Raw genomic sequence first — 26,577 nt, 5'->3', positions numbered from 1 at the left:
GAAAATCATCAATCCGAAAAACAAAAAGAAGCACGACTGTACATACAGTATGCCTTTCTCCTGGTTCACCTGTTTTAGCATTTTACAGGATTCCTCCGCTCTCTCCCTCCCATCCCCCCAACACACACACACTTGAAAAAAACGCCACTGGTGTTTTGGGGGGAGTCAGGCCTGCAGCCTTGTGGCCCTCTCACATCCTGAATCTGTCTGGTGGCCCCCTCCCCACAGTGCCGTCGGGGTTGTTCTTCTGTCCCTCGGGTTCTCCTGACATCCAGAAGTTACTTCTAAAAGCTTGGTGAGATTCAGGTGAAACAGCTTTGGCCAGAGAATTTCTAAGGATGCTGGGTACTTTGTGTGGCATCATCTTATATTGTGCCACCGTCACACCCTGGAGGAGGTTTTTAATGGTCCAGTTTCTTGGTCTCCTCTCCAGAGGCTGCTTCAGCAAGGCTGACTTTGGAAACCAGATGCTTGTATGTTTCAAAACCAGCCCAAGGGATCTGCGTGCCTTAACACCACAGCCTGCGTCCTTGACCCTAGCAGCAGCTGATAAACACGTGACCTTGGTCCTCCAAAAGGCATGGTGCAAGGAGGTGGGTGGGACAGTTGAGACAGGTGAAGTCCTGGAGTCCCCGCCCCTCACCAAGGGGTGGTCAGTGCTGTCTGGCTGCTGTGAGGCAGGGTGGGTGGGCATCTGGGCCCAGGAGTGGGGGAGGATGGGCTCCCTGGGGGCAGCCTGAAGGCTGAGCTGGATGTTCTTGCAAGACCAGGAGTGCCCCATGTGCGTTCTGTGCCCCCCGGCACCCAGCACAGGGCCTGGCCCAGCGCACACATTTGTTGGGTGAAGACGCTCACTTGACTCCGGCGTTTCAGAGAGCGCGCTCCCAGCAAAGCAGCCCTCCTGGGCTTCTCCCTGAGAGCCAGACAAAGGCCCCCCAGACCGTGGAAGCAGCAGCTGGGAACCAAGGCCCAGGGAACTAGTAGGGCCAGCACCTGCCCTTAGCTTGCCCTGGGGGCAGCCTGTGGGATCTCGGGGGCGGGGTGGGGGACAGATAGGAGAATGCCTGGGGTGACAGGTGGAGCTGTCCAGTGTGACAAGAGGAGCAAGAATGCTGATTCCACGGGTGAACCAGGTATTCTGCTCAGCATGCAGAAAGTGCTTCTTCTTCTCCAAAAAACTCAAGTTTAGTGAAGAGAAAGTAAGTGGACAATTCCATTGAATGTGTTTAAGGTCACTGCTGCTGCGGCGTGTATAAGTGCTGGGAGTGCAGGTTAAACTGGACGCAGTGAGAGGGGATTTTAAAATGGGACCCTGTTGGAGGAGCTGGAGTCCAAAATGAACAAGAATGCCAGGCGAGCTATGTCTTATCTTTTACCGGAACTGGGCTTGAGGGCAAAGTAGCACAGGAACCCAGCAGCCTTGGCTCCTCAGGACAAGCAAGCAAACCCTGTGAAGACCTCATTTCTGCGTCTGTAAAATGGGAGACTAGAACCTGCCTTATAGAACTCGGGCTGGGGGCGCTGGGGCGGGAGGAGTGTTAGAAGGCTGAGATGAGCTAAGGATGCAAACACGCTCTAGGAAACATGTAGACTAGAATGTGACTGGGAGAGTGGGAAGCGGAGACACATGGCAGAGCTCCAGGGTGAAAGATGTCCAGGCCGAACTCAACTTCAAGGCCCAGCCCCAGCGTCACCTCACACACGTCTTCCCTGCTGTTGCCAGTCCCTCTCCCTCAGCAGTCCCTTCCTCGCGGTTTACACCCGATGGGATGTCTCACACTCTGCCACAGAGAGTGGTCGCCTGTGGGAGCGTCTCTCCTGTGGGAGGGCGGGGCCTGAGGTGGGCGGAGGCTGTGTCTCATGTGCACTGGGTTCCCCCCATACACGTGTCCTGGAGGAAGCCCCAGCCCTCGGACCGCAGGCTCCGAGGAGGAAGGCATGGTGTAAGGGACACACAGCACTCTGGCTGGAGGGTCAGAGGACTGGGCAAGTCACGTCATCGTCCCTCTGGGCTTGCGTTTGCCCCAAGGAGCTAGACTGGGTGATGCCCAGGTTTCCACCCAGCTTCGGTGTTCTGCGGCATGATATGGTGATAGAATAAGCAATGTGTGTGGCGGTTTACAGAACGCTTTAAGGGCGTCCAACCTTTTGACATTTCTGGGCCACACCGGAAGAAGCTGTCTTGGGCCACACGTTAAATACATTGCGACACATAATCATAAAAATATCTCATAACATTTTAAGTAAATTTATGATTTTGTGTTGGGCCCCGGTCACAGCCATCCTGGGCTGCATGTGGGCCTCTGGCCGCAGGCTGGACACCCCGGCGAGCCCTTTGAAGGCACTCTTTCTCGGCCCCGCCCCCACCCCCTGCCTCCTCCATCTAGCAAGAGACCAGCAAGACCAGCTTCTCGGGCAGAGACTTTTATCAACAGGACTTTTTTTAAAAGATTTTATTTATTTATTTTTAGAGAGGGAAGGGAGGAAGAAAGAGAGAGAGAGAGAGAAACATCAATGTGCGGTTGCTGGGGGCTGTGGCCTGCAACTCAGGCATGTGCCCTGACTGGGAATTGAACCTGCAATGCTTTGGTTTGCAGCCCGCGCTCAATCCACTGAGCTACGCCAGGGCTCTCAACAGGACTTTTTAAAGCGTCTTCCTTGTACACAGAGGACGCTCCAGACGTACCTGGTCCCATCGTGGTTTCTAGAATGCTCAGTATCTCTCAGTTGGAAAGACTGGACCCACTGGAGGGAATTTTGGTAACGTTGCCCAAAACTGATGGCGACTCAAGCCAGTTGTGACCTCAAGCCAGTCATCGACCGGCTTTGGGCCTCAGCGGCCTCACAGGTGGAGCAGAGAGCGGGCAACCCTCCCGCGTCCGGGGCAGAGGCTGCACTGCAGCTTTTAGCTCCAGAGTGGAGGGCTCTGCCGAACAACGGCGAGACCTTTGGGGCTCACCGGTGACTTCCAAACGCCTCTGCACGGCAAGTGCGCTCGGGAGTCGTCTCCACCGGTAACCGTCTGTCCGCCTGTGGTCTCGGTGCCTCTCGGGAGCCCCTTGGAGGGGGTCTCAGGAGTGAGGTCCCAGGCAGGGCCCACCTCCTTTTGACTTCCTGTCACCCACCGGGGCTCAGGCCCTTCTGTGGCCCCCGGTGACTCTTCTGGGCCAGTGCCTGTTTGAAGGAAGATAGCCACGGCTCATTGTGTCTTCTGGGGTGCCAAGGGGGGCACGCAGCCCCGAGGAGGACCCTAGCTGGAGCTGCTGACAGGCCAGAGCTGCAGAACCCCCTCCGCCCTCCCTGCGCCACCCTTCTCTCAGGCCTCCCCTGCCCCCCTCCCCCGCACCCCTTTCTTCCTCCCAGTTCTCATCCTCCTTTCCTCCACCCCAGGTCTGACCATCCTGCTTTGCACCCCCCCCTCGCCCCCCAATTTGGCTGAAGGGAACAATCCCAGTCTCCCACCCCCTCCCCTGCTCCGCTCTGATCAACTCCACTTTCCTATGAAATTGAAGGGGGGGAAAAACCTCATGCTCCCAACACAACAAAAACAGGTTTAAACATTTTACAGGTTTCAACATTTTTCAGGCCGCCTTGTCACATCTTATCAGATCAGCCGGGAGCCGCAGGCCAGGCGCTCTGGGAGCTGCTTTGGAGAACAGAAGCTGTAACATTCCAGCCGCGGCTCTGCCCCGCCCTCCCCTCCCCTCCCTTCCTTCTTCTCCCCAGAGAAACACCCCACAGGGCTCCCGGGATGGAGGGCAGGGCCAGCGCCCCCACTGCCTCCTGGGCTGGGAGCTCAGCCTCTGAGGGACCCCTTCAGCTTTGAGACTCTGCCCGTACCCTTCTCTTGGGGCCCTCCTGGCTCTCAGGTGGCCTTCATCCACCTTCTCTGAGGGCCCCACAAGTTTTCTGAAAGGTGACCTCTAGGAGTCAGGGGAGCAGGGGCAGAGTGGGGTCGTCAGAAGCAGCCACATGGCCAGAGGACCAGAGAGTTGTGCGGGAGAGGTGAGGGAGGGAGGGGAAGATGGGACTACCCCACCCCCACCCATGGCCCCTTCTCAGGGGCTGCTGCCCAGTGGGAGGGAATGGTTTTTCACTTGGGTTTCTTTTTTTCCCGGGTGTGAGGGTGTCTTCACCCATGGCACTGTGGACCCCTGGCCTGTAATGACCCTCTGTCCCTCACATTCAACCCCACCTTCCCTTTCCTGCCACGCTCCTGGAGATCTTGGTTACACAGCACAGGTGACAAACCCAGGAAGGGGCAACTTAAGTTCAAAGGCCCAGACTGCAGCCACGCCAACCTCAGGGAGAGACCCAGACCCTGGGTCCAGGGCGAGGGGTGAGAGTGGCTTTGCCGACCCTGGGTGGGGAGAGACTGCCGGGCTGGGAGGTCCCCCCTGGCCTCAGGAGGACACGGCTGTGGACTGAACATGCAGGGTGCCGGGGGTGGGGGGGCGAGGACAAAAGTGGAGCTAGGGAAAGGAAGAGCGAGATGACTTACTCCGTCCGAGTATGTTGGCCGCGCGCCTCTGCGACCTGATCAGGAACATCTGGAAACAGAAGCGAACCCTGGGTACTTAATGCCAGTGTTGGCAGAACCAGGCCCAACCAACCTGCCTCCTGCAGGGGTTCGGGAGAGCCCTCCCCGCCTCTGCGCCTGAAGTTCCAGCCTGTGGGTGTGAGGCCTTGGCCCCTCTTGGCGCCCTCCCTCCCAGAGGAGCCCCGAGTCGCCCCAGCCACCCCTGGGGTCCCTTCCTGGGCACGCGGCATCCATATGAGGCTCCTGAGGGTCTCACACTCTCCCGTGTGCCCAGGAGGTGTCATTCTACCGTGAGCTCCAGGACAAAGATCTCCACATCTGAATGTCTGGCCTCTGTCTTTCTCTTGGGCTCCCGCTCAGCACCTCTGGCACCGTTTGAACATGAAGGTCACACGGACCCCACAACACTCCTTCTCTTTGTTCCCAAGCCTGCATCACCTCTTACGTTCCCTTTCTTGGTTGACATCATCTCCATCTCCCTGGCCACCCTTGCTCATCCCCTCCTCCTTCCTTGTGTTTCCCAGGTGACTAATAGCTTCTCGTGCTTACTCACTTCCTTCTCTCTGCTCCTGAGGCCACCGTCCTGAGACTCAGCTGGGTGGTGCTCAGCCCCCGCTGCCCGACAGGCTCGCCCCCCCCCCACCGCCGCCAGCGAAGCCTGTGCCCTGGGGGGCTGCAGTGTGCAGCCAGGCCTGAGCCTCCTCAACCTGAACCCCACACGGGCCCCCCGGTTGCTTTCCCAGCTTTCAGTCCCCAGTGCGCACCCCTGGCCCCATTTTGCAGGTAGATTTTGTCTAACAAATCGATGTTCTAAAACCCAGCTTAGGGAACTTTCATGGCTGCCCGAGTGGCTGGAATAAAGCTTGGCTCTCACTGTTCCCTTCCCTGTTCCCTTCCCTGTTCCTTTGTACGGTCCCTGGATTCCAGGTAGGTGGCCTGGCTGCTGGCCCCTGTCCTGGCTCTTGCCTGGGGCTGTTCCCTGCCACTCCAGCTGCTCCCTGAGGCGACCCCAGACGCCTCCCAGCCATCTTTCACCTGCTCAGCTGAGGCACCTTCTTAGTCACCACTGGCTGAGACCCTCTGGCCTCCCTCATCTGGGACATCCTTACTTATACCTTGTGTTTCTGATATGGTGCTTATTTGGGTTTTAAGTCACAAGGGACCGCCATCAGTCATTCATGGCCCTCGTGGCGCCCAGACCTAGCAGGTGCTGGAAAAGTGCCTGTCGGTCTGTTACGGACAGAGGCCCCCTGATCTGGGCACTCTGAGGGCGTGGCTTAATCCATCCCTGTGTGCCCGGGCCTGGCACTCTGCCCAATTCAGCCATCACTCAAATGTGGGACTGGAGTGAAGAGGCAAGGAATGAATTTGTTTACGAAAGAAAGATTTTAACCTGCTCTCCCAAGGGCAGGACGCACCTTCAGTCACTCCCCAAAATCATTGCCCTTGAGGGGCCCCAGTTTGCATGGCTGGGACTGAGTCAAGACGGGAAGTCCAGCAGAAGGGCCTGGACCCCCTGGGTTCAGAAGCTCTTATAGTTGCTTCTTCATTGACTCCTGTCTGGACCCTGGGTCCCAGTTCAACATGGGGACCCTTTGCACCTCGCCCTTCCCTTCCCTTCCCTTCCTTTCCTTTCCCTTACACTGACAGGGGTGCCCCTAGCCCAGCTGCAGACATGTGAGAACCAGATGGCACATCCATGCCCGCTGAGTGAATGAACCGGTGGCTGATGAGAAAGGTCCATAGAGATCTCCCCGCTTCTTTGATGAAAGGCATCTTCCGGGGTATTTAGACCTGCTCAATGGACAGAGGGACCACCTGAGCTCCTCTGGACTCAGAGGCAACTCCCTGTCCTTGGCCTGTACTGAAAGGGGTGCAGGAGGGCTGGATTGGGAAGTCAGAGAGTTGTGCTTCGCACTCATGGGGCCCACGTGTGCTCCAGGGAGGACCAGTGGGCCGGCAAGGAAAGATGGTGGCCTGTGAATCTTGACTTAGGCCCCTCCTCTCTTGCTTCATCATAAACACCCTGCTGAGACACCAGGGTGAGTGGCCCCAGGTCAGGACAGGTGGCCTCCCTTGTCAGGAGCAGCGACTGCCGAAACACTGTGGGTTTTGGCTGTTTGGAAGCTACCCGTGGCTGCCCCCACTGGTCATGTGCTCCTGAACTTGTCAGGTTCCCCACATGACATCCAGCAGCCCTGAGTGGCCACTTGACCTAAGTGGAAAGGTAGTAGCCTTAAGCTCCAAGGCCAATGCTTGGCTCTTTGCTGCCTGCCCAGTTTGAAGCCTTTCCTTCCCCTTTTGTAAGTTTCCATCTCACCCCAGTCCAATGTGGGGCCCCTCTGAACCCGGTGGGAGGGACATCAGTCCAGTGCTGCCCAGGGGCCAGCAGGCAGAGCACGGAGCCCTGGGCCGTTGTAAGATTTCCGAAAACATCATGGTCTCTCTAGAAGACAGAGACGAATAACCAAAAAGGAGGTCGTTTCAGATTCCTTCCCTCTTTCCAGTTCTCTCCCTTTGTCCCTCCCCTCCCTCCATTCTTTCTTTCCCAGCCCCTATGTTGCTCACTTTAAGAGACACTAGTTCTTCCGGTCAGAATTGTCAGGTGCGCTGTCTGGGACCAGCAGAGGCGGTCAGGACTGGGGGAGGCGTGGCCCTGGAGCCCGGAGGGAGGCGTTCCAAGCTGGTGGTGTGTGCGTGCGGAGGGGCGGGGACGGCGCGTCCTCTCTGGGCCTCAGTTTTCGCGTCTAGAGAAGGGGTCAGACCCGTGGCACTCGGATCGCATCCTGCAGAGGGGCCATAGATGATGGTAAGGGTAAGGTTGAGGGATGGGGCTCTAGGCCCTTCACCCCCAATTTAACCATATTTAAGTGCACGATTCAGTGGCATTAAGTACATTTGCAATGTTGTGCAATCATCACCACTACCTATTTCTAGGAGTTTTTGTCATCCCAACAGAAATTCTATACTCATTAATAACTCCCCACTCCTTCCCCAGCGTCTGGTTACCTCTAATCTATTTTCTGTCACTATGAATTTGCCTATTCTAGACACCTCATATAAGTGGAATCATGCAATACTTGTCTTTTTGGGACTGGTTTGTTTCACTTGGCATAATGTTGTCAAGGCTAATCCATGTTGACGCATGCGTCAGAACTCCGTTCCTTTTCACGGCCGAGTAGTGCTCCGCCGCGCGGACAGACCGCGCCCGCCGTTTATTTCCCTGTTGGTGGACGCGTGCACAGTCTCCACCTTTCGGCCGCTGTGAGTAATGCTTCCGTGCGCACTGCCCTGTCAGCATCTGAGCCCCTGCTTTCCCTTCTCTTGGGTCTTGATTTAGGGGAACTCCTGGGCCATAAGGTAATTCCGAGTGCAGCTTTTTAAAGTCCCTCTTTTCATGTTTTCTGTGTAGGAGAGAAGGGAGGAAGTGGTGTAATTGGAATAAATGGCTAGCAGTTAAGAGACATCCTAAACTAGATGAGTCCTGAGCCCCTCCAATCTCTAAAATCCTGTAACATTGGGAGGGTCCGAAGTAGAAAATATAGACAAATTCGGGTGCAGGAGAGGCTACGGGACTGGTTGCGGGACTCCAACCCAAATGGTCCCTTGAGGGACATATGGTGGGGACAGCAGAGTGTACATCCCCTGTCCCTGTGGCCGACAGCCCTCGGTCAGCCGGCAGCGGACAGGTCGCACTGCTTGGGGGGCGGGACGGCAGAATCGGCGGCTCAGCATATCTGGACAGGACACACTGCGTGGGGCACTTGTTGGTGTCTCACTGCACACCCCGTGTGCCTCGCCTCAGCACCCAGGCTGGTGGTGGGTTAAAAGCTTTATTTCCGCAGTGTCTGCACCGAGAAGGCCCACCTTCTGCCCTCAGGGAGGAGGAGGTGTTGCTGCGCAGAGGTCAGTAACCTTGTGTGGGGTGTGGGTCTGAAGAGGCTGTGCGCAGTATTTAAGTCCAGACCATTTGGAGAGGGGATTTGGCCCTGAAAGGTCAACATGGAGGTCTCACAAGCAGCCTGTTGCCTGCTGGCACCTGCTGCCCATCCGCCCAACCGCCTGTGTGTGTCCTCAGCCCAGCTGCACGGTGGGTGGTTGGGGTGGAGATGAGCTGTCTTTAGGGGAAGGTGGCAGGGCCCTTGGGCAGGGCAGGGCCAGGACCTGGGTATATAAATAGCCCCTGCCCAGCTGGGAAGGCCTGGCAAAGCCCTCCCCCCTCCCCCTCAGCAGCTGCCAGTGCCAGGCGGGCCCCTGTCCACCTTGGGAGCCTAGCCATCATCTCAGGTCCTAAGTGTAGGAACTTCCTCAGCGGAACAGGAGTCTTGTTCTGTGAGTAGGCGGAACCTCCGGATGCCTTGAGGCCTGGGGGGTAGGCTGGATGAGGGGCTGCAAGACAGCAGGGAGCAGACTGGGCTTCCAGGGAAGGACTTGTTCCGTCATTCTTTTTAAAAGATATTTATTTAAAGAGAGGGGAAGGGAGGAAGAAAGAGAGGGAGAGAAACGTCAACGTGAGAGAGAAACATCCATCAGTTGCCTCTTGTACTTGCCCCGACCAGGGACTGAACCCACAACCCAGGCACATGCCCCTGACTGAGACTCAAACTTGGGGGGGGGGCTTCCTCTTCACGGGATGACACCCAACCACCTGAGCCACAATGGCCAGGATTGTCCCTTCGTTCTTTCCCTTGAAAACCAGCATGCCTCTGTCATGTGCCTGGCCTATTGGTAAACCAAATGTGCTCATGTTTCTCTGTGTGTTTGTGTGTGTGCATGTGTGTGGGGGGTGTGTGTCATGGAGGAGGTGTTGAGGGCAATTGGAAGGAGACACAACTCTAGCCTCAGGAAGCTGAACTTGCACGGCCAGATGGAACTAGAAACAAGTCAGTTCAGCACTTTGAGACAAGAAGGTTTGAATAAGGCAGAGGCAAAATCCAGAGGCAGGAGAGGTTGCTTTTGTGTGGAGCTCACAGAAGACTTTGGAATGGAGGCAACCCAGGAATCGGAGGTTGAAGGGTGGGTAGGGTGCTTACGGGGATTCGGGCAGCGGAGAGGCATTCCAGGAGGGGGGCTCAGCACGTGCGAGGGGTGCAGAGGTAGGAAGGAGCCCGGCTGCAAGCCACTCAGCAGCCTGAACAAATCTCGTGAAAGCTACTCTTTACGAAGAACTGAGCAGAGTGAGGTTTGCTGTGTGACCTCCCCCAGGGGACTGAGCACCTCAGTGATGGGGCCGAGGGGCTGCCAGTTGCATTCACGTGACTCTGGGGCGGTAGAGTTTCGGGCGTGAGCAGCGTGTGGGTGGTTGGCTCATGGTCAGGGGTGGCAGGGCACATTTGCGGGAGGGCAGCTGTCCTGCAGATATCAATCCCGTGGCCACAGCTACATTAGCCCCAGCACCAGCCCGGGGAGCTAAACCTGCATCCGCAGAGGCCCTTGCTAATTACCGGCAGGATGTCCAGATCTGAGCTAAAACCCTCGAATGGAGCATCAAGGAAACGCCTTTGTGACCTTGCCTTTGCCCTTTGGGTCACCTTTAACAGTCAGCCAGATTGTGTGTCTATTTTGTCACCCCAATTAGGACTGAAGTGCTGGGCAGGGGACAGCTTTGCTCTGTTCCAAGGCATCCTTCCCAGTGATGGGTCGGAATTGGCTCTTAAAATGTGATGTGTTCTATTAAGTCAGGGATGGAAGGCCGAGGGGAATGAGGGTGATGACAGGCAGGGGACAAAGTGCTGGGGATGGTCCTAAACACATGGTCACTACAAGGAACCCCACTTACTGAGTGCTTACTGTGTGCCAAGTGGTTTATATTATTTGTACTTCCCTTTATGTCTATTTTACAAATGAAGAAACTGAGGCACAGAAAGGTTAAGCAAATTGCTAGAGATCAACAGCTAGGAAGTGGCAGAGCTGGATTCGAACCAAGGCAGCCTGTCTCCCGGCCACACAATTGGTTGGATCTGGGGAGCCTGAAGGGGACGGAGTCTGGGGAGAGAAGGGAAATGAAGTCCTCGTCTCCGAGGCTGGGCATCGTCATCAGAGGACATCGCACTGGGAGTCGGACAAACCCAGGGTCAGAATTCTGATAACTTCCTCCTATACATTCCCCAACTTCTCTGTGCCTTAGTTTCCTCATCTGTACAGTGTGATGATAGCACCCCCTCACAGAACTACCACGAGAATTAAATGAGATAATATGTGTGAAGTGCCCAGCATGTAAGTGCTAGGTAAATGGTTGCTGTCAGTATTGCCAGGGTTGAATGTGACTGCAGAGAAAATCCACTTTGGTTGTAGGGAGGACTCAGCCAGCAGGGGCTTGTGACTCTCAGGGGAGGGGAGGGGACCATGGCATCTCCCCGCTGGGAGATGTTTTGGGAGTAACTCGAGCCTTTTCGGCTAACCAAGCCATACCAGCCAGTGCCCAGTTCTCGGGCTTCTGCTGGGCTGGGCTGGCTGCCTGGGACTCTGTGGGAGGGAGCTGGTGAAATTAGGAAGCAGGGAGCCCCTTGGAGGGTTGGGATGAGGAGCAGTCTCACCAAGAGGAAATGAAGCGCCAGCAGGGGCACCCCTCGGTGCTCCTTCCCCCAGCTCCACGCAGTGGTAGCCAGCCAGGGAGGCTCTGGACAGCTGGTGGTATGGCCTTGGGCAAGTCACTTTTCTCTGGGGGGTCTCTGCTTTGCACTCTCTTAGGGCTCTTCCCACAGGTTCTGATTCTGACCCAGGGCTCAGCCTCCCACTTAGCCTGAGGGTATCCAGGCCTGCAGGGGTGACAAGAGGTGCAGGGAAAAGGCTGGGGGGAGAAGGAGGAAGAAAAGTAATGGGGAGGGGGGAGGCAAGGAAGGATCCCTGAGTGCCCCTCGGGCCCCACGTTCGTCTCTCTGGTCAAAGGGAGGCTGGAGCTTGGAGAACTCGGCTTGGCTGGTGAGCAGACCAGTGAATGGGGAGTGACGTGGGGCAAGCACACCTGGTGCCAGAGGTGATCCTGGGACAGGCCTGCCCAGGTCAGAGTGTGCAGAGGAGAAGGGAGGGCCAGGCTAGTGGAGAGTGTGGGCACTGCAGCGCAGGGCCGGTCCACCCCTCCAGACACAGGCAGGGACCAAGGCACTTGTGGTGGGGAGACTGGGCAGTACTCTGAGCCAAGAGGAGGGGCAATGAGGCCGGGAAGTGGGTGCCAGGTCTCCCCATGCTGCTCTGGGATAGTTAGGGCCCAGGCCAGGGTGTGGGGAGGGGGCAGGCAATCGCCGCCATACTCCTCAGAGTCCCTCGTGGCTGTACACTCATGACCAAACACCGCTGTGGCCAGTGTCCTCTGTGCTGCCTCAGCTCCCCTCTCGTTATCCCCATATAGGGCTTTGGACCCTAAATGTCAGAGGAGGGAGCTGGAAAGGCCTGGGCTTCTTCCCAGAGGTGGGGGCCTTGCTCCTGAGCCCCCCTCCCAGGATGGCACTGGGCTGAGCCATCTGCACTGGACCCTGGCTGTGTCCCTCCTCGGTGGCTGCAGGGCTGCTGGGACAGGGCTGCACCTGCTGGTTAAGAGCACATGGAGAGGCAGACTGAGTGGGGAGGGAGGCTCAGCTCTGAGTTTGCAGTCCTGCAGACGGGCAGGTTACTTAGCTCCCTGGCCTCAGTGTCCTCATCTATAAAACGGGATGATGCCAGTGACAGTGAAGTTCCTGTCTCACAGACTTGCTGTGAGGATTACAGGGAGCGAGCAGTCAGCACCAGCCTGGCACATAAGAAGCAACAGGGATTTGACTATCAAGATGAGCACGCTAACTAACCTGTTTGTAACTGTAAACAGGGCAGGGCAGGAGAGGGCAGCCTGCCGCACCCTGTCAAGGGCTGTGTGCCCTGTGCCCAGCAGGGCCTCTGGGCCGACCCACTCCATCCCACCTAGGCATGGGTGGGCTCGGTGTTGAGGCCTGGGGCGTGGACAGGCCAGGCTTGCGGGCACGCCCACTCCCAGCACCCAGGCCCAGAGGACGGGCGGCACACTGGTTTGCTCCCCACCCCCCCCAGGAGTGCTAGTCCGAAGGCACGGGGTCCCATGAGCAACTCCTTGGCAGTTCTGTGGTCTGGGCTGGTTTCTCGACCGGCAAGGCTAAGCCGTCTGAACACATCCTATGTCACAGGGCAGTTAGAAGGGTTAGGTCAGGCAAAGCCAAGGAAAAGATTCGGCCCGGTGCCCAGCACAGAGGAGTTCAGGAATAGCCATTCTCAGTGGTAGGCCAGGCCTGCAGGTGGCCCTCCCTGCTCTTTAAAAGGGCTTGATGCTCAAGATCTGGAAATGTTTCGTAAGTGTTACCATCCACACTCTCAGAGCTGGTTTCCCAATCCCTGCCTCCGGAATGAATTAACAAATAAAAATATGGGGTGCCCACCTCATCCCTCTGGCAACCGAGCCCAGAGCCAGCCCCAGGCCGGTGGGTACCATGCCCCTTGCTGGTACCCATCAGGAGTATGTGGTGAGAGCTCTTGAATGGCAGGCGTCTGGTTCATCCCTGTGTCTAGTCCAGAAAGCATCTGTGTGGTGTGTCTGACCTGCCCGGGGGTCTCTGGACCCTCTTCCCAAGGCATCTGCGGATTTGGAAAGGGGAACCCAACCACTGTGTGCAAGCTCCCTGTGGGGCCTGTGACTTCTCTGCTTCTTCTGATGTGGGGCCGTGGGCCCTAAAAACACCTTCCCATGGGTCACTGAGGTCTCACTTGGTCCCCCAAACCTGGACTCCCTGGGAGGTTGCCCAGACCAAACCCTTCAGTGCCCATCAGGGAAACTGGCCCCGAGCGTGGGAGGGACTTGACCTGGGCACCCAGTACCATCTGCCCAGTCCTGGCTTCCTTTCAAGGTGTTCCCCAAGGGCGCCCAACTTATGCTGGTTCCCACACCCTTGCAAGCTGGATGTGTCCATGTCACAGGGCTGACTTTGCCTGGATCAGAGCCCTGCCCTTCGAGGGCAGCACCAGGGGCCAGGTTTCTCAGGGCGTGGGTGCAGACTCGGGCCCTCTGTGGCTGCACCCACCCAGGAGGGCCAGTGAGGAAGAAATGGTGCCCTCGACGGGCTATGTGCTTTGGGCTTGCCGTGCCACTACCTTTTGTGTGCCCGCAGGTCCCTGGCCCTGGGCCAGCAGTACACGTCCCTGGGCTCTCAGCCTCTGCTCTGCGGCTCCATCCCAGGCCTGGTCCCCAAGCAACTGCGCTTCTGCCGCAATTACATCGAAATTATGCCCAGTGTGGCCGAGGGTGTGAAGCTGGGCATCCAGGAGTGCCAGCACCAGTTCCGGGGCCGCCGCTGGAACTGCACCACCATAGACGACAGCCTGGCCATCTTCGGGCCCGTCCTTGATAAAGGTACTGCCTCTGGGCCCTGAGGGAGGTGGGTGGGGGGCGGGGGGACTATTGAGATGAAGTGACTGTTCTCAGAACACCTCAGCTCTGAGCCCAGGGCCCTCAGGGGAGGGTAATAAAGCTGGTCATGACCTAGGGCCTCCACAGAAGTAGGTCAGGTCCTTCTCTGGACCCACCCAGGCTGTCATCATGGCTGCCACGCCTTCCCAGGTGCTGCTGGGGCTGGGCATCCTTAAGATGCTGGAGGGTGCCAGGACCCAGGGCAGCCTAGGGGGCTGCAGGCTTCCTCCCTGCTCAGCTGGCGCAGCGGTGGCCCCAGGCTTTGATGTGCACATTTGTGACATTTCCCCAATGCTATGTTAAGTGTTATGCAAATGTAGTTTTGGTGTGGTGTGGGGGCATTGTCACCCCTATATCCCTCCTATATAGAAAATCCTGGAGCTGAGAAAGCTGCTTGGTGCTGGTGGCACTACACTGCTCCCAGTGCTTCCGTGAGAACCTTCAGCGGTGCCCATGCCCAAGCATGTGGTGGGGACTAGAGGGAGTGCTGGCGGGGTGGGGGGTAAGTTCCCAGCCATCTCAAAACCTGGGAGCCTAACCTGCTGCACTTCAAATGAAGGGGGTCACACAGCTGGACTTCAAACATGAAGGCACCTGGTGAGAGGGATGAGGGGTCAACTGCTTCCTAGAGGGGGACTTAGGGGCTGGTGAGTCCTGGGCTGCACTGGGCAACTCTCTGAGCAGCTATGGTGTCCAGGAGTTTAGGGGTCCCAGCAGGCCCCCCGGGACCCACGGCTCCTTTCCCACAGCAACTTGAACCTTCCCTCCACCGACACGGCTTTGCCACTCAAACCCGCGGGCCCGCCCTCCCTCCTGTTAGAAGAGCCGCATTTACCGGCGGAAAGAAAAGATGTGGAAGCCAGGGGGGTCCTGGGGGTGGGGATTGGCAGGGAACGCGCCGGGGGAAGTTGACTCCCCATTCCCCCTTAGAGTGCAGCCCCCCTAACCTGCGCCTCAGGTTCACAGAGCAAGTCCGACCTACAGGCTATTGTCGTGGGACCGAAGGGCAATTAGCGAATCAATGGATGATGATTCTGTTTACGCTTCTGTTACCAAAGCTAATTATTCCTTGTTTACATAAAAGGTTTGGCCTCTAATTGGGGCCAAGTGGCGGCGGTTTGCATTTCAAACCCGATCTTGCTGGCGTGTCGGTCTCACCGCCTTCCGGCGCCCCACCTCGGGCCAGGTAGCGCTGAATCAAACGGCCTGGCGTCTAGACGCGCTCCCTAAAAGCCAGACTCGCCTTCGGACTGCCCTTTCCCACCCGCGACAATGGCCAGTGGAAATCGGGTCTTTGAGCTTACCACCCACTCACGTTTGCGTTTCACGGTTTAAATCAATCATTGTAAGACCTAGATTCTAGGACATGGCTTCATCGCTAAATTGCAAGCGGGCAGTTGTGTGCTGGGGGGCGGGGGGTGGAAGCCAGAGACCCGGAGTTTGGTGAAAGCTCAGTCCCCGGGAAGAGGGTCCCCGCACGCGCCCGCGCCCGGGTGGGCCGCCGGGGGTTAATCTCGGCCGCCGCTTCCAGGCCAGGGCGGCGGGGAGTCGGTCGGCCCGGGGGCGCGCACCTTCCGCGGAGGCCGGGGACCGACGCCCCGGCGCGGGGCTGTCCCAGGGTGGGGACCTGGGGCGGGGCGCGGGGGGCGCGGGCCGGAAGGCTGGGGGCGCGGCGGCGGGGCCGAAGGCGGGAGCCCGGGGGGGCGGGGGTTCAGGCCGCTTGAAAAGGGCCGGAGCGTCGCCCCCCGCCGCGCGGCCCGGCCCCGCGCCCGCTGCGGCCGCCGCGCCATTCACACGCCCTCTGGCCGTTCGGCGCGGCGCGCGGGCGGGGGGCGCCGCTTCAATGGGGATTTCGCGGGCCGGCGCCGGGGCCGGGGGCGCGGCCCGGCCGCGGGAGCCGCCCGTTGCTACGCGGTGGCGGCCGGCCCGGCGGCCCGGGCCCGGCGGCCGCATTATGCGGGTAATGCGGTGTGACACCGCGCGAACAAAGGCGGATTGAGTGGCCCAGCGGGCCCCGCCGGACGGGGACCGGCACAGCGGGGCTGTCAGCGCCGCTCCCAGGCTAATCCCCGCCCCGCCCCCGCCGCCCCCGCGTCCCCGGGGCTGGGAACCGAGCGCGGCCCGGGGTCTGGGCGCCGCCGCCGCCGCCGCCGCGAGAAGCCGCGAGCCCGGCCGGAAGCGAGGCCCTGGCCCTTGGCGCCCCTCGCCCCCGGGCGCCGGCCGGTGGGAGGGGGCTGGACCTGGGGCGGCGGGGGGACCGGGTTGGGGGGGAAGCAGGGCGCAGCGCCACAGGCCTCGGCCGCCGCCGGTCCGCAGTCCGCCCTTGCGGCGCGGGCGCCACCGCGCTCCCCCCACCTGCTCCGGCGGGCGGACCGGCCCTTCCTCTGCAGGCGGCCGACGAGGGCGCTGGGGCCTCTAAAGAGGCAGCAGTGGCTACCGGGGAATGCTAGGCTCCCTTGTCTGCCGACCTACGGTCTCCCGCAGCACTAAGCGCGGGACACCCGGCTTCCAGGCCAGCCCCGAGTCTTGCAACCTGCTCGGCCTCGGACAGGTCCCGACCCAGTTCTGGGTCTTTCTCCAGCAAGGAGAGATTGTTGCGTTGCCTGACTTTCAGGCCTTTGCCTCTCTAATCGTTAGTCCGCTTTTGTAGAATGGGTCCATATGACTTCCCGCCTCACGGGGTTAAAAGGATTAACTAGGATTTAGCACCTGGAGGGCAGAATCTGGTGCCTAACAGCACCCAAAGGCGGTCATTACAGTGAAGTTGGGGGGGACATCCCTGAGAATCTTTTCTTTTTCTTCACTGGACCCTGGGGGCAGAACTAGGAGAACTGCCCTTATGTCCCCCTCCTTCCAGGAGGGACACGGCCTTCTCAGCCCCAAACCTTGGCGTTGTCTGGGAGGAGAAAGGGAAGGGAGAGGAGACTGAGGCGCCAGCCCTGGTCAGGAGCTCTGGTAGCAGAAAGCAGTCGTTCCCACTCTGTGCAGAGGGTCTCAGAGGGTCAGAAAGGGAAAGGGCCTGCCCTGGCGCATGCAAGTGGGGACGGGTGGACTTGGGTGGGTTTAAGCTGTGGGTTCCCAGGCCTTCCCCCACCTCAGATGGCAGGCTGTCAGGACTTCGAGGGCTCAGGCCCGCGCTGGAGTCTCTGGAGTTTTTGGAAAGGGGGAGGGCAGCAGGGCCTGGGGCTAGGACAGAGAGCAGGCCCCTAATCTCTTCAGCAACCTGCCAGGGCTACCATTTTTACCCCTGTTTTTAAGCACTCTGGTCTGCCAGCTGTTTAATCAGTTAGTGGCCCTGGCCTCAGTTTGCTCATCCAGTAAAGTGGGGACAGCTACCAGGTTCCTTCCTCTTCCCTCCTGGCTGGCGAGCTCTCCTTCCCGTCTGGGGAGGTGAAGGCTGCTCAGCCACGTCCCAGGACCGGGCCTGAGCAATGCTTCCCAACTCCCTCCATGCAGCCACCCGCGAGTCGGCCTTTGTGCACGCCATCGCCTCTGCCGGCGTGGCCTTCGCAGTCACCCGCTCCTGCGCGGAGGGCACCTCCACGATCTGCGGCTGCGACTCCCATCATAAGGGACCGCCCGGCGAGGGCTGGAAGTGGGGCGGCTGCAGCGAGGACGCCGACTTCGGGGTGCTAGTGTCCCGAGAGTTCGCGGATGCGCGTGAAAACAGGCCAGACGCACGCTCAGCCATGAACAAGCACAACAACGAGGCAGGCCGCACGGTGAGCCGCAGCTGCCCTTTCTGGGACCGCTCCTGACCCTGTCTGTGCCCCTACTGCCTCAACCCCTTCCAGGGCCTTGTGTGTTCAGGGCTCCCTGCTCTGCCTCTTTCCCCTTGGCCAAGCTTGGCCCCGCCAACATCCCACAGTCACCCCTTCTGCTCACCCTCCTTTATCCTTGGACTGTTCTGGGTCTCCACCCTCCAGGGGATGCCTCAGTGGGCAGCGTGGGGGCCCCATACAGCAGGTACCGGCAGCCCATCCTGTGTGTTCATGCTGCCCGTGTGGGCCCATGGGCCTGGCTTTGACCTCATTTCCACCCCTTCCTACGGCCGTTTCACTTAGCATGAGACACTGAAGTTCCCAGCCTCAGTTTCCCCATCTGTTAAGTGTGGATAACAATCCCTATTATGGCTTTGAGAACTGGATGTGATTTCTGCTGATAATGGGGGTGTGAAGGGGAGGGAAACAGCAGTCAAGATTCTACGGTTGTGCCTCTGCCCTCAGTCAGTTCTCATCCTAGCACTGGGTGGGAACGGAGAAGGCTGCAGAGGCCAGGCTGGGCCAGGCAGAGCAGGAGGGTCTAGGTGTGCTCCCAGGTGGGATCTGTCTGGGGGCCAGCTGCTGTTCCTCTTTCCCAGACCATCCTGGACCACATGCACCTCAAGTGCAAATGCCATGGGCTGTCAGGCAGCTGCGAGGTGAAGACCTGCTGGTGGGCCCAGCCTGACTTCCGCGCCATCGGTGACTTCCTCAAGGACAAGTACGACAGCGCCTCGGAGATGGTGGTGGAGAAGCACCGAGAGTCCCGCGGCTGGGTGGAGACGCTCCGGGCCAAGTACGCGCTCTTCAAGCCGCCCACAGAGAGGGACCTGGTTTACTACGAGAACTCCCCTAACTTTTGCGAGCCCAACCCCGAGACGGGCTCCTTCGGTACCAGGGACCGGACTTGCAATGTCACCTCCCATGGCATCGATGGTTGCGACTTGCTGTGCTGCGGCCGCGGACACAACACAAGGACGGAGAAGCGGAAGGAGAAGTGCCACTGCATCTTCCACTGGTGCTGCTACGTGAGCTGCCAGGAGTGCGTCCGCATCTACGATGTGCACACCTGCAAGTAGGGAGCCAGGTAGGGCGGCAGGGTGGGGAGGCCGGGGGGCCCGGGTTTGCCTGTCTTCTCTTCCTGATGACTGTTCTAGTTCTCAGCTACCTGGGACACAAGTTTCCGAGAGGCTGCAAACAATTGACTAAAATTCTTACCCATGGCGGTCAGTTACGAGCCAGGTCAGATTTTTGCATGGCCACTGGCTCTCATTATCGAGCATCTGTGGGTACAGAGGAGGGACACTGTGGGGTTGGGAGCGGGGAGACCTGACCTCAGGTGCCAGCTTTGCCTCTAACTTCCTGTTTCTTCACTTCTCTGGGTCTGTTTTCTTACTGTAAAAGAAGAAGGTTAAACTACTTGAAACAGTAGGCCGAAAAGTCTCTTCTGCAAACCCTGGGGCAGAGTCATTTTGCACCCACCGTGAACTTAGAGGGCAAGTTTTCGCACAAGCATAAATCCTACCAACCTCAAGGAGGTGGGTGGGGGAAAGCTGTGGATAAGCCCATATCCCGACAGATCTGAAGCTTGGGTGGAGTGGGGTGCACTCTCACTGAGTTTATGGATGGCGATGGGGAGGAGGAAGGAGCCAAGTTCAGAGTGATGGTGGTGAGTAATCGAGGGATCAAAGGCGGGTGGATTATGTTGCCAAGCTTCCCAGAGGTGGCCTAGCGTGGGAGACAGTGTGCCTGGCTCTCAGATCCATAGGTCCCCAGGGTAGGCCAAGATTAATGAAGGGTGGTCCTGGAGTCTTGGAGGTGGAAGGTTTTGAGACCTGTGGGCCCTTTCTCCCCCTTCTCTGCCTTGAGAAGGAGCCTAATATACAGAGGCGTGAACCCTGGTCCAGCACCCAGCACTTGCCAGCTGTGGGACCCACACAAGGTAGTCTTTGCACACCTGTCTCCTCTTCCGTCACCCTCCCCAGAGGTGCTGTGAGGAACAAAGACCACTGGGAATGGTGGCTGGTTCCTGGCAAAGTGCTTGCCTGCCTTGGTCGTTGTTGGCTGGGGTTGGGGCAGGGAGAGCACCCCACTGTCTCATGTGGTTCCACACAGGGCGCCTGGGAGCTGGGGTGCATGCTTGTGCTGGGGGAGGAGCCTGGCATGGTGGGGAGAGCGCTGGTTGAGGGGTGGCTCACCCAGTCCATCTGGGAAGCCCCTCGGTGCAGCTCAAGTCAGGCACAGTCTAGAAAGGTGGTTCCCGCCCCACGGCTTACCAGCGGTGGGGCCTTGCAGCCCAGTTCCTCATCCGCACAGAGGGGCAATTGTGGGGGCCCCGCAGCAGGTCTGTGAGGCTCAAGGGGACCAAGAGCTGTGCCTGCTCGTCTGACTACAGTACTAACAGAAAGTGTGACAAACGCTGTCAGGGAGCTGTGACGTGACGGTGGTCAACATGCAGTGGAGTTGTCATCACTTGGGCAGGTTTGTTGAGAAGGACAGGAGAGCCAGCCAATGAGAGACAACCTGCAGGCACACTGTGGCCTGTCAGCGGGGAAGGAATGTTTGAAAGCATAGTGGCCACGCTCCTCTGATGCGCACTGTGGCCAGAGGCAAGTGTCCCCACTACCTATTAGGACAGCTCTGGCCACTGAGAGGGGACTGTGGAAGGATGAGCCTACTCATTGCACAGGCAGGGACAATGAGCCCAGGACTCTACCTCCAGAAAAAGCCCCACATGGGGTCCTGCAGAGGTCATAGCAGTATCCCCAGGCCCCGCCGGGGGTTCTAGGGTGCCATGGATTCAGGCCCTTGGAACTGTTCCAGCACGCCCACTCCCCTGGTGGGCAGCTGAGATAAACCGTCTGCCAAGTGGGGAAGGAGGTGCTGGGTTGGCTCTCCGTGTCTGGAAAGCCCCTCGCCTGCGACCTCTGGACTAACACTGATCCTAAGAACCAGTGCTCTCCTCCCTCCCCGTACCCCCACTGAAATACAGTGGTGTTTTTCCAGTCTTATGGAAAGCACTAGACATGGTTTAAGACACCACATCCAGGTAGATCGTGGCCTCCAGGCCCCTCCTGTGTGGACACTCTGGAGGCCTCGGTCTGGGACAAGCAGGGGATTTTGCTCCCTTTGTGGGGTGACTCTGGGTAAGTGGCTTGGCCTCTCTGAGCCCAGGCTTCCTCTCGTGGGAACTGAGGATAAGAACTATGTCCGCATCTCGAGGTGGTTGTGTGGACTAGAGGCCGAGTCACCAGGAGCCCCAGCACAGGGTCCAGGTGCTCCCGAGGAGGCAGTAGAGGCTCCCAGGCGAGGCTGACCTCTGGGAGCAGCTGCCCCCAGGCCTGATGCTTGGTCTGGAGCTGTAGGCTGGGACCCCCTTACCTCCTCCTGTCCTTTCATCCACACGGACTCTGCAGGCAAAATGGGAACTTTGGAAACAGGCTGGCAGGGATTGTATGGGACGGGGCCTCTCGCTTTTCTCTCAGGTGCCCTGTCCATCTCAACACTGCAGGCAGGAGACAGAAGGGAGTCACGGGGCCCTCCACACACTGGGGCAGGGGGGACACTTAGTCAAAATGGCCCTGTGCCACAGGAAGGCCAGAATCCCGTGAGGGGAAAACACCTTTCCCACCGCCGGCAGCTTCTGTCCAATGTCTCTGGCTAGCCATTGGTCTCTGACATGGCAAATACCAGATTTATTCCTTGTCATTCAAATGTTGTGAGCATGGTGAATGGGGGGGGGGGGGCTTTGGACAACAGCCAGGTGGCCTGGCGGCCCCCTGAGGCTGGATCTGTCACTAAACTGCGGTGAGACCTTGGGCACGTCCCCTGAACCTTGCCGAGTCTGTCTCTGCCACTGCAGAACGGCCTCACACCAGTCCTCTGGGCACCCGAGGGCGTTGACTCGATCGGGAAAGCCGGGAGAGCTCTCTGGGCCGCCAACCCTCGGTGAGATGCAAATACACAGAGGAATAAAATGCACACATCGGTGCGCCCATGAGCAGGAGTTATTCATAATTTTTTAATTAAATAGACTTCCTCCTGTTTGGACAGTTTGTTCTGAAACTATCTGGTGTGAATACAAAACGCAGCGCCCAGGAGTCTGCTCTGAGTTGGCAGCTGGGCCCTGCACCGGCCTGGTGTCTGTAGAAGGCAGAGTCCTGCACAGGGGGAGCCAGTCACTGCTGCAGGCCACCTGGCTCCCAGGTCCCCAGCTAGAAGGTGAGGGGGGCAGGGTTTGGGAGCCAGTCTCTAGTGGATGCTAAAGCCCTACTGTTTCTGTCGCCCACACTCCCTTCCTCACTGATGGACCCCAAGTACAGGAGGGATGGAGGGGGGGAAAGCCACTCAAGGTCCTGTTACCTCTGAGTACAAGACAGACGTTGAGATTTCCTCTCGGCAGCCTGTGACCCTTATGGGTGGTCTCCCTGGGAAAGCAATTATGTTTCTAATTCTTCTTTACCCTCCAAAGGGTGCTGGGCACGGTGAAGTGTGGCTGGGCAGATTCACTGAAGTCCCGCCGGGAGCAGGACCTCAGCGGGGCTCGGCCCTCGGCATCGGACAGCAAGGAACCCGGACTGTGGCCAGATGCACGTGTGGTAAATAACCTGGACCCAACCCGCCTGCCGACCGGGAGGCCTCCCTCCCTTCCTCCTCTTCAGTTTCTCACCCTACTCTGGATGGTGTGTGGTTTTCAAAGAAGGGGCTTTCTTTTTACTTCTCTAGGGTCTGATAGGAGCAGACCTGAGGCTTATCTTTGCACATGTGAAAGAAAATAAAAATGGAAAAAAATTTCTACTCCAACAGAACAGGCTGGGCTGACGTGAGCTCTGTGCCTGGTGGTCAAGGTGTCAGCACCAGCAAGACCCCGGTTCCGACCGAACGGCTCTCACGGGCGTGTCCCAGGGCGCCTGTGCGGCGGGAGTTCTGAAGCAGGACACCCCTGCGGTCTCCTTTTCTCTGTCTACTCCCACTCCAATCGGATACACTTTCACGATCTGATAAAAGCCATAGGTTGAGCTAGGATAAAGAGGTAGGGAGGCCCAAGGCGATTGTCAGAGTAGGGTTTGCAGTTTTGAAGAACTAGGAGTTCTAACTGTCCTGGTAAGCTGTTTGAAGAGCGGCTGTGTGTTCTCAGCCTCATTTTCTCTGTAACCCTGTTCTGCACGAGGGGCTCTTGTGAACTGCAGTCAGATCTCAAAACCCTTTTCTACCCTCTTCTGCAGTTTCCACCATTAACGCAGTACTCGTGTGTGTGTCTAGTCGACTTTGTAAATAGGTTGTGTAAGGGGGAGGGCGGCAAGGCTTCTCCAGCCCGGTGGCTTCTGAAAGAAAGGAGTGGTGTCTCTGGAGGGGCCGCGCCGTCCCTCCCAGCCCTGCTCACCTGCAGAACCTCCATCAGAACAACACCAGGGGCTCAGCTGGACTCTGGGTCACCTCAGGGTGAGTTAGACAAAGGGCCAGTGAGAGGGTAGCAATCTATTCCTGAAGTTCCAGTTTCGAGGCTAGTGTTGTAGATGGGGAGGGTAAAAATGATCCTTCCATTTCCCCTCCAGTAAGGACACGTCTCCCTGCTTCCTCTCCTCCCTCTGGCCTGTGTGAGGGAACAGAAACGCAGGGTTCTGTAACGTGGATCTTCCGGCCTCACCTGCGTGCTCATAAGCACCCACCCGTGCAGCTACCGAGGATCAGGGTCAGGTGTTTAAAGCGGGGCGAGCAGTCACCTGCTCCCGGGGGAAGAGCACCTCACAGCCGAGTTCTTGGTCCACAGCGAGTGGTTCTCTAGAGTGTCCTAGAGGAAGCTGGCAACACGGGCGAACGAATCTGACAGGATGGGCTGAGCTCAGCTCTGTCCAAGGAGCATCAGAGAGAGATGCAGCAGGGTGGAGCACAGAACACAGTCTTTTCTTCCTTTCCTCCCTTCTTTCTTCGGTCTACCGAACACTGGCCTGAGATACCGGGCCAGGCGCTCTTCCTGCTCGCTCAGGCGGGTTTGCCGAGACACCCGTCTAGAAGCCATGCCTGCACTCTCGAGTCTGCTGGGGGTGAGCCCTGCTAGAGATACATGTCCCCTCCCCTCCCCTCCCCTCCCCGGAGTCTGAAATGCACCCCTCATCTCACCGTAGACTGGAAAGTTTTAAATCATGTCAACCAGATAATGCTTGCTTTATGTGAGAATTATTTCAGCAGAATGGATACAAATTTCCAAAAAGTCTTCATATCTCTGTATTCTATATTAAAAGTGATAAAGTCATGTTTTGGGGCGTATTCAAGTAGCTGACAAGTAATTATTTAATAACAGTACATCGAGTGCGTTGTAATTATTCTCGCCGTAGTCAGGGAATAGCATCCAATGGAAATTTCCTACCAACCTGCTGTATCCAAAGTTTTGTAAAAAGTTGTAGAAGTTGTTGATCTTTTTGATTTTATATCCAAAAAGTCTCTTTTTATAAATATTATTTATTATACAATGTATATACCTTTGAGTTAACTAAGATTATATATTATATAAATATATATATATTTGGAGAAACTATATTTCATCATGCAGTTTTTTTCTGTTAAGTCATTAAAGAGAAGGTAAAAAACTTAAAAAATGGATACATTGTACAGTGTGTGGAGTTTCCGGATTAACGCGCAGGAGGCCAAGAATATCAGGATCTGAATGTGGTAGCTTCAACTTTCACGCTTCAATTAGTGGCCCAAACTCAGTTCATTTCCTCTGTTCGCTAAGCAAGATCATCTGAGACATCATGGCCATAGGTCTGATCTACTCCAGGACTTTCTTACAGGCTTACTTTTTTCTAAAACAACTTCTAACAAAACAAAGCATTTCTAGTTTTAAAAATAAGCAATTTGGGCAGTAACTGATTTCACAGACTCCAGCAGTCCCAGCGCACAAATTAACGTCACAGACACTCAGAGACGTGGCTCAAGGCCAGCAGACCACAGTGTTGGCCACTGACTTAGTCTCTTACTACCCTTGTTTTCAACTCCGTGTACTGGGAACACAGGATTCGCTCTACTAAAAATGAACCTGACTACAGTGGCTCTGCCCCACTGGCTCTGCCCCACTAGCTCTGCTTAAGAGCTAAGTATAGAAGGGTAGGCGGGTCAGGAGAGGTGGCGCACCCAGAGCTCTGGGCAGAAAGGACCCACCAGTGGGCATGCTCTAGATTCTAGCAAAAGGCATGCTCTCCTCAAAATGCAGTTTCCAAGGGACTCACCTGAAGCTCACAAGTAACACTTTCTCAACAATGAGATGCTGCAACTTGGTTTTATGACGAGAGACATAAGATGTCTTCAGACCTACCCATACAATGCCATTTTCAGTTTACTTGGCACGGTAAAAATGTTTTTCTTTCCTTCTCCTGATTTCCCTTTATTAGGGACAAATCTTATTTCTTTAATTTCACAAAAAGGTAACAGAACAATAACTCGGTCTGCCTGGTGCGGTGGAGACGGGCTGCCAGCGCTCCCTGCAGACCTCTGACCTCAGACTGGGAAAGGCTCCTAGAAATTCACCAGCTTCACTCTGCCCACAGTGTGTCTTTAGTTAGTCCCCGAAGAGCTTAAACCACAGAAATGGCTCTGTTGGCTGTGCAAGGAGTCGGACACGGAGAGGACGAGACTCGGCTGCACGTCCTGCCCGCAGTGCTGCTGCGCTGTGAGTCTGGCTTTTATGTCAGGCTAACGCGCATCCACCCCAGCGCTCTGGGTGCTTCCTTTTTTTACCCTATGAGACTGCCAAGCATTCAAACAGTCCCTACTCATACTTACCAAGGCCATTTATGATCCTCTCTCTGAGTAATCACATTCTATGATTAAAGAGAGTATAGTTTATAGCAGTGCTTGAACACTTAGCTCTCGGTAAGCATAAATACTAATAAACATCTAAAAACACGAGGAAGTTTAAAAAAAATCCAAAAGGAAGAAAAGAGACACTATGATAAGAAGATATTAACCAAACCAGTATTATTTCAGGAGAGAAGGGGGTGTGTGGGGGAGAGTGTTCAAGGGTGAGAGGCTGGGGTACGAATAAAGGCAGAACGAAGGGTCAGGAGAAAGCGGGGGAAAAGCAAGGGGAGAGGTGAGGGAGGGGGCTATCCTAGGTGTCTCCGAGGTGATTGCCAATGAGCCGGCGGGGCACCCGTGCCGGCCTTGGTCCGTAGACATGTACGTGCACGGCTGACGCACACGCACCCAAGTGAAGAAGTTCTTTCAGCAAAACGATAGCCACTACACTGCCATCGTTTCTCCTGGCTTAACAGAGAACTTTCTAGAAGGCACAGAATGATCTACCCATTAGTTTTAAACTCCCAAAGCAGTGAGACAAAGGCAATTGTGTGGAGGCTGTCCTGGGAAATTTTCAAATGTGAGTCCTTTCAACTTGTCTTTCCCACTTGGGGACGTGTGGGTCACAGCGCCACCTCCGTCCGCATCTCAGCGCCGCGGTATACACACACACGCCCCGTGGGCTCGCGCCAGCCCGGGCCTCAGCACTACTTGCTGGCTGATGAGAAACTTTAGGGCATCACCGTGCAGGGACTTCTGAAATCACATGCTTTTTTGAACTCTGTTACACACTCTTCCCCGTCCCTTCTCTGAAAAGGCACATGGACCGAGTTGCCGGGCAAGGAGAAGGAAATCTTGCGTTCCCCTTCTGTGTCTGGGCTGGGGTGGCTGGTCACAGCTGACTCCATGCCCCCTCATCTGTTTACCAAGGTCTGGTTATGATACACACTTGGATCTACTGCATGACTTGTTGCTGAGATTTCAAGGGGAGGCTGTTCACTGTAATTTTTAGGATATGGAAAAACAGCCTTAAATAGCGAAACACATCTCAGATTTTAACTGCCCTTACCCAGTTT

The 26,577-nt window shown here is 57.0% G+C and overlaps 1 protein-coding gene across 2 annotated transcripts in view; it reads left to right on the top strand.

Moving 5' to 3' along the window:
* Positions 1-24,158, top strand: part of WNT3 (Wnt family member 3) — a 47,409-nt gene extending 23,251 nt beyond the window's left edge. Inside the window, exons 2-5 of one of the 2 annotated variants that reach the window (XM_045835643.1) lie at positions 13,648-13,889; positions 17,403-17,668; positions 18,307-18,782; positions 22,179-24,158. In XM_045835643.1, the coding sequence (XP_045691599.1) occupies positions 13,648-13,889; positions 17,403-17,668; positions 18,307-18,782; positions 22,179-22,485 (1,291 nt within the window). In that variant the 3' untranslated portion in view covers positions 22,486-24,158. Of the gene's footprint in view, positions 1-13,647; positions 13,890-17,402; positions 17,669-18,306; positions 18,795-22,178 lie in introns of both variants that reach the window. The other variant, XM_045835645.1, reaches the window with a different exon arrangement.
* The last annotated feature ends 2,419 nt before the right edge of the window (positions 24,159-26,577 follow it).

Source organism: Phyllostomus hastatus, unplaced genomic scaffold (assembly GCF_019186645.2).
Source record: "Phyllostomus hastatus isolate PE091 unplaced genomic scaffold, TTU_PhHast_1.1 phas_contig_210, whole genome shotgun sequence".
Lineage (NCBI taxonomy): Eukaryota > Metazoa > Chordata > Mammalia > Chiroptera > Phyllostomidae > Phyllostomus > Phyllostomus hastatus.
This window is presented reverse-complemented; position numbering and strand designations above follow the sequence as displayed.